The sequence below is a fragment of the Salvelinus alpinus genome, chromosome 5 (assembly GCF_045679555.1).
Source record: "Salvelinus alpinus chromosome 5, SLU_Salpinus.1, whole genome shotgun sequence".
In the NCBI taxonomy this organism is placed as follows: domain Eukaryota; kingdom Metazoa; phylum Chordata; class Actinopteri; order Salmoniformes; family Salmonidae; genus Salvelinus; species Salvelinus alpinus.
In genome coordinates this window covers 52,447,004-52,454,215 of record NC_092090.1, presented here as the reverse complement: position 1 = coordinate 52,454,215, position 7,212 = coordinate 52,447,004, and the positions used below count along the sequence as shown (strand labels likewise).

Genomic DNA, 7,212 nt, shown 5'->3' with positions numbered 1-7,212 from the left:
TCAACACCGTAACAACAATATTGCTTTTTTAATAAATGCTTTTATTAAAACGTAAAACTTTGCTAACAAAAATGACCTCATCAAACATCACTGGCCTGACTTGAGCAGCTCTGTCCGGGGATGGAGCCAGCAACTTAGCTGCTACCGGTCCGGTCCAGGCTACCTGCAGACCTCCTCCCAGACCTCCTTTTCAGCACCTCCCCTTAACAGGTGAGGTGGTGGAAATGATCAGAGTTGCATTCAACTTGAATAAAGATGAGAAACTCTGGTTTGTGGAGCCACTGGTCTGAGGGGAGGACTTCTGTTTAAACCATGACCATTTGGGGATATTTTCTAGGACAGTAGAGGTGGTGAGCAGAGATTAATTTAACTTGGATAAAGATGAGAATCTCTGCTCTGGGGAGGAGGGTCACTGACCTTCGATGGTTTGTTGCCTGATAAAGAGGATACTTGCTGGCTCTATCATGTTTTGTGGAGGAAATGTGGCTTGATGACTTAAAGAGGAGGAGGAATTATTGGGCGACACTTTTAATGACCAACGTAACCTCAGTGGAACTGTGGCTTCATCGAGTTCCAGCTCTAGGCAGACAGCACGTCAGGAATGCTGTAAGACATCAGAGACAGGTAAGTATCTATATATTTACATGTGTGTTGCATGTACACTAAACCCTCACATTTGGATAATAGAAGTGACAACATATATATTAACAGTGTAAAACATGAATAGATGTTTAAACATTCTTTACCCCATCTTAATTCTCTTCCAGATGCCTGGCCTTTTCTTGTTCTTGGAGGTTGGCTCTGATGTTTCAGTCTCTTCTGGAGCTTCTGGCTGCTGGCTGTCTGGCCCCCCCCTGTTGGTTCTCTGGCCACTCCTGCTGGTTCTCTGAACTCCCCTCCTGGTTCTCTGCCCATGCCTGTTGCCTCCTTGGCCTTTCCTGGTGGCCATCTCCAGATCCAGTGGGCTGTGTTGTCTCCAGATAATCGTGGCTGTGTTGGGTGGTGAGACACCGGGTGTTGATTTGAGCATCAGCCTCCAGATTCATCTGCTCCAGGTACTTTTCCTTCATCCTCTCCCTCTCCTCCATCAGTTTCTGATGAGTTTGTTTTTTAAGCAAGGACTGCTCTCTCCACTGCTTATTGAAATCCTCCATCTTCTTCCTTCTCTCCTCAGCCTTCAAAAGCTCCTTCCTCTTCTCCCTCTCTCTCTCTGCCCGTGTCATGGTGGCTGTTAGCCTTGTGTGTCCAGGGATGGCTGGTAGGGGAGAAGAAGTAGAGTTCACATTCAACTTAGGGATCTGGTATCAACTTAAATGTAATGGACACAGGGAATGAAGAATAGAAAACACAATTGGATCTCAATGATTCTTTACTCTTTTCAGTTGAGCAAGGCATGGAATTTGTCAATAAAGTGCAATAATTCCCATCCCGAATTGACCTGACCCTAAGTTTAACATGAGTCCCGAATGGCACCTATTCTTTGTATAGTGCCAGGGCATATGTGATCGCTTAGGGCCGCATGGCCACTAGTAGCCCCCGGATCCCTCCAAAACACGTTTTTGTGTGTGTTTTTTAGGAACTCTTTCTGGGTCTCTACTTAGTCTTGAGAGTTAGACTAGTAGATGACACAATGTACCATTTAAACACGTGGTTGTTACATCAGCAGTATTTTTCTTGTTATGTCAGTCATTCACTCAATTAGCCATGTCAGCTAACATATTCTTTAGACAGTAGTTTTATATTGAAACAATGATGCAACATGGTGACTGGTGTGGAACTAATGTGTGTAGAGGAGACTAAAGAGGATGATGTCATAAGCAGAGGGAAAACAGGTCTTACCTATGTGGACGATCTTATAGCCCTCCTCAGCTTCTCTCTGATACGTTCTCTCGATCTTTTTGAGGTTCCTCTCCTCCCACTTCTTATTTATCCAGCCACAGCTCTCCTTCGGATACTTTTATCAGGTGGGAGAATATCCTCCTTGTCTTCTTCCTTTTCCTCCTCCTCCTCTAAGTCACCCCTCTTGTAATTTTCAAGGATCTCCCTTCTTTCCTCTTCCACCATCTCCTCTCTTCTGTTTGCCTCTATTATCTCTCTCTCTCTGATTAAAGCTAAATGGCCTTTAACGGCTCTCTTTCTCTCCTCCTCTCTCTCTTCCTCTCTCTGCCTCTCCTCCTCTCTTAGTCTGAACATTTCTTTCTGTCTAGCAATTCCAATCTCTTGTTTTTTATCCTGCTCCTCTTGTTGTCTTGCCCTCTCCTGTTTTCTTTCCATCTCCAGCCGTCTTTCCTCCTTCTCCCTCCTGATTTGTTGTCCTCTTTCTATGTGTTCTCGTTCCCCCTTCAACACTTCTAACCTTCTCTCTTTACGTCTATTGAAGACTTCCCGTGCTTTTGCTTTAACATTAACTACTACATGTTTCTTCATGCTTACTTCCTTTGATCTCTCTTCTCTTTCCCTGTACTATTCCTTTGCTTCCTTAATCACTTCATGCTTTTCTTCCATCTCTCTCTCCTGTTCTATCTCCAGTTCATTCTGTCCTTCAATTTCCCCCAAAATATTTTTCTGTCCCTCCTTTCTTCTTCCTGCTTCCTCCCTCTCTCTCATGATCATCTTTTCTTTCTCCATCTCTTTCTGTTGCTGATCTTTTAATTCCATCTCTCTCTGATTCTCATTGTCTTTCTCCCTTTCTTTCTCTTTCTCCATTTGTTTCTGTCTCTCCTCTTGTTCTTGTCCTCTGTGTATCTCTTCTATCTCTCTCTGTCTCTTGTTCTCCTTCTCTCTTCCCTCCTTCTCCATGTCAATTTGCTTCTGTTTCAATATATCTTCTTCTTCTTGATATCTCTCAAACGTTCTCTTTCTCTCCTCTTGTTGTTGTTGTCTCTCTTTCTCCTCGATCACTCTCTGTCTCTCTTCTTCTCTTTCTTCCTCTTCCATCTCTATTTGCTTCTGTTTACATATTTCTTCTTCATGCTCTCTTTCAATCTCTCTCTGTCTCTCTTTCTCCATCTCTCTTTCTTCCTCTTCCATCTCTATTTGCTTCTGTTTACATATTTCTTCTTCATGCTCTCTTTCAATCTCTCTCTGTCTCTCTTCTTCTCTTTCCATATTTTTCTGTCTCTTCTCCATTCTCTTCATTTTGATCTCTCTCTGTCTCTCTTTCCCCCTCTCTCTTTCTTCCTCTTCCATCTCTATTTGCTTCTGTTTACATCTTTCTTCTTCATGCTCTCTTTCAATCTCTCTCTGTCTCCTTCTCTTTCCATATTTTTCTGTCTTCTCCATTCTCTTCCTTTTGATCTCTCTCTGTCTCTCTTCTTCTTGTTCTTCCTCTTCCTTCTCTATTTGCTTCTGTTTACATATTTCTTCTTCATTCTCTCTTTCAATCTCTCTCTGTCTCTCTTCTTCTCTTTCCATATTTTTCTGTCTCTTCTCCATTCTCTTCCTTTTGATCTCTCTCTGTCTCTCTTTCTCCCTCTCTCGTTCTTCCTCTTCCATCTCTATTTGCTCCTGTTGACATCTTTCTTCTTCATACTCTCTTTCAATCTCTCTCTGTCTCTCTTCTTCTCTTTCTTCCTCTTCCATCTCTATTTGCTTCTGTTGACATCTTTCTTCTTCATACTCTCTTTCAATCTCTCTCTGTCTCTCTTTCTCCCTCTCTATTTCTTCCTCTTCCATCTCTATGTGCTTCTGTTTGCGTCTCTCCTCTTCTTCTTCTCTCTCCATCTCCTTCTTCTTCTCATCTTCTTGTTGTCTCTGTTTTGGTATTTTCTCCATTCTCTTTCTTTCTACCTCTTTCTGTTTGTTGTTCTCCCCCTCCATCTTCTCCTCCATGTCCATTTGGGTCTGTTTCCATTTATATTTGTCTGTTTCCATATTTTCTAAATCTATCAGCTGTTCCTTGATTTTCTTGAAGACTTCCTCCAAATCAGACTTCTTTTTGTCATTGATGAGGGCTGTCTCCATCTCCATCTCTCTCTCCACTCTATTTTTTATCTCCTTTTCACTTTGTCTCCAATCATTTTCTCTCTCTCTGTCTCTATCAAATGTTCTCTCTGGTTCAGTCTCGTCTTTCAATCTAATCTCTTCTTTCATTCTCGCAACCTCTCTGTCTAACACTAGTACATTTTGGTTAACCTGTTTCACTCTCTCATTCTGTCTTCTATACGCTTCTTTCGCTCTTTCAAATTTGATTTTGTATTGAATCTCTTTTGTTGTCATATCTTCTTTCAGTCTCTCAACCTCTCTCTCTAACTCTTTTACCTTTTCGTTAACCAGTTTGACTTTCTCATTCTCTGCAATACGCATGTCTCTTTCTCTTTCAAATATGATTTCCTTTTCAGTCTCTTTCAATCTCTCAATCTCTCGTTCTAACGCTTTTATCGTTTCTTCTGCCTGTTTCACTTTCTTCTTCATTTCTTGTCTTTCCAATTCTGCTTTTCTCTCCCTTTCCATCTCCCTTTCTTTCTCCTTTTCCCTCTCTCTTTCCCTCTCTCTTTCTGTCTCAATAGGTTTGTTGTTCCAGGCCAGTCTTGGTCGCTGATCCTCCATGACTTTCTGCCATAGCCTCAATCTCTCTATCTCTTGCTTAATTTGAAAAGGTTAAATTAGTGATAATCTATGACCAAGACATACTTTCAAAGCATTTGCAGAGAATGATACATAGAAATACAACTTAGACCTAGGTAATTGAATCAAACACTGGACAACATCAATAGCAGGGTCATTTTGATCAATTCATCTGGACAATTCATTGTCAATTAATGTATTGACATGGTTTGAAAAAATTATGAGACATTTTATGGAATCAATTATGTCCAAAATGTGTACCAATACAAACACACAACTAGCTTGCCCATTCAGTTAGGGGTTTGAGAAATTCCCGTTGCAATTTAATGTTGCCTCTGATGTTTATGCTTGTAGAAATTACTCCTACAAATGATGTTTCACTAATGCAATTATTTACAACCTGCACAGATACAGTTATCAACAACAACAACAGTAATGATGTTAATAAGGAAGTGGATATTCAACCGGCAGAAAAAAGGCGTAGGGGTTGAGATAAATGAAGGTTAGGTTTAGGACCTAGGGTTGGGTTAAGGTAAAGGTTAGGTATAGTTTCAGTGAGGTTAAGTTAAGGGTTAACGTTTAGGAAAGGCATAAAAGTTAACATTGGGTTAGCATACAGCTGTCCGCCGCCATTCATTTTCAGCCGGGTGAATATACACTGCCTTTTAATAATAACAATGACATGTCTTACGTGGGCCAGGTGTAGGTCCACCATCAGCAGCTCCAGCAGTTGTTTGAGTCTGTTGATCTCCTGCATTTTTCTCTGGTTCACCTCCCATTCTGTGGCTCTCTCTGCCTCCCTCTGTCTCCCTGCTTCTCTCTTTCTCTCTGCTTCTCTCTGTCTCTCTGCTTCCCTCTGGCTCTCTGCCTCCCTCTGGCTCTCTGCCTCCCTCTGGCTCTCTGCCTCCCTGTGGCTCTCTGCCTCCCTGTGGCTCTCTGCATCCCTGTGGCTCTCTGCCTCCCTTTGGCTCTCTGCCTCCCTGTGTCTCTCTGCCTCCCTCAGTCTCAGGATCTCAGCCTTCCACTCTTTCATAATACCCCTTTCTACTCTTCTTCTCCTCCTTTCATCTTTCAAAAGGGCTCTGAGATGGTCTGTCTCAGACTGTAGTTGATCAATCATCTCGTCCTTCTCCGTTCCACCATTCCTCTTCTTCTTTTCCTCCTCCCAGAGGCACACTTGAAGTCTGTCCATCTCCTTCTTCTGATTTCGGATCGTTCGATCCTTCCCCCTCAACTCAAGCATGTGGGCTTCCTTCTCTGTACAGGTCTTCTTCTCTTCCCTCATGAACTGAACCTCCATCTCTGCCTGCTTGTAGCTGGGAGTGAAGGAATGTCAACACATTATTTAGGAAGTGAACTCAGACAAGTTATTACAATATTACAATAATAATTAAACTTCTGCTCAATTAAACTGCCTTTAATAACAAAACTCACTCAACTGTGACTTACAGTACGTGAATGTGATGAGTTGACTGTCCATGATGGCCAGAGGTGGGTAATGTGTAGCTCTGGTCCAGGGCGTTACGTACAGCTTGCAGACACTGAGCCTTCCTTCAGCAAGCCGCACATAATGCCCTGGACCAGAGCTAGGTTATGTGATGAATGACTTACAGACTGTTCCACATGATAGGAGGGGGTAAGAAGACAGTCCCAGTAGGAGACGGAGATCGTCCAGAAGAAGAAGAGGTGTCCATCTCCTCAGAAACTGCAGGAAAGGTCTACAAGTTTTATTTCTGGAAAATACAGAGATGCCTTCTTTCAGCAACAATGTGTGTTTCTATGTTTATGTCACTAGATGGTGCCATTTTACACAACATTTACTCACCAGGTCAGTGAATTCAGAAACAGCCTTCAGACTACAGTACTCAAACTCTAGCCTACAACCCATCATGCATCAGCACGACTAATATCATAATACCTCATCACAACTTCATAATCACAGTACACCTGGATTGTGTTCACAAAGTGTTTCCGGGTAGGAGTGCTGATCTAGGATCAGGTCCCCTCCTGTCAATCAAAACGTATTCAGTTTGATTTAAAAGACTAAACGGATTATTGATCAGCACTCCTTCTATGAGACTTTGTGAATATGAGCCTATGTGAAAGAACCTTTCTGGCATATGCTGGCTAGACAGTACACAGACAGACAGATAGTCCGACAGACAGATAAATCAGCAAGACAAACAGACAGAACGAGTAAATACAGATGGGGTGATTGATAGCAACAGAAAAAAACAAAGCCATAATTAGTAATTGTATTTTATAAGGCTAGCTAGATAATGTCAGAAATAAAAAATATTTCAAATACATTAAGCTTCACCTTCCGATTTGTTATCTTGCCATGACAGATTTGTAGGCTAAGTAGGCTAGCGGATGGTTAATGTATTGTAAACTTTTGAAAATATTTGACTTACCTCAAATCACACTTGTCAAAGCGCAGTTTTAGTGTGGCACCGAATAACATCTTCGGCATTAACTTTCTCTGGTCTGGAGCTGTATTGTTGCGTCATTTGAAACGCTTGAGCGTCATAATCCGTTCACCGCGCCTGCTTGATTGACAGCTAGGGGTTCTCCTGCGCATCAGTGTCCAAAAGTCGATATGGTTTAGCTACTCATAATTGATCAAGACATTTATAACTATTTTCA

The 7,212-nt window shown here is 42.0% G+C and overlaps 1 protein-coding gene and 1 long non-coding RNA gene across 2 annotated transcripts; both read right to left on the bottom strand.

The window, feature by feature from the left end:
- Nucleotides 1-673: 673 nt before the first annotated feature.
- LOC139575106 (uncharacterized) lies at nt 674-5,427 on the bottom strand. The gene is made up of 3 exons (XR_011674893.1): nt 5,258-5,427; nt 1,840-2,101; nt 674-1,255 (listed from the first exon to the last, which is right to left on the bottom strand). It is a non-coding gene; the product is annotated as an uncharacterized lncRNA (long non-coding RNA).
- Nucleotides 2,464-4,619, bottom strand: LOC139575128 (trichohyalin-like). The gene has a single exon (XM_071400130.1). The coding sequence runs from the start codon at nt 4,546-4,548 to the stop codon at nt 2,464-2,466; it is 2,085 nt and encodes a 694-aa protein (XP_071256231.1). The 5' UTR covers nt 4,549-4,619.
- Nucleotides 5,428-7,212: the final 1,785 nt, after the last annotated feature.

Coding starts and splice junctions, on each gene's coding strand:
- LOC139575128 (XM_071400130.1), bottom strand. CDS start 4,548: ATGGAGGATCAGCGACCAAGACTGGCCTGGAACAACAAACCTATTGAG.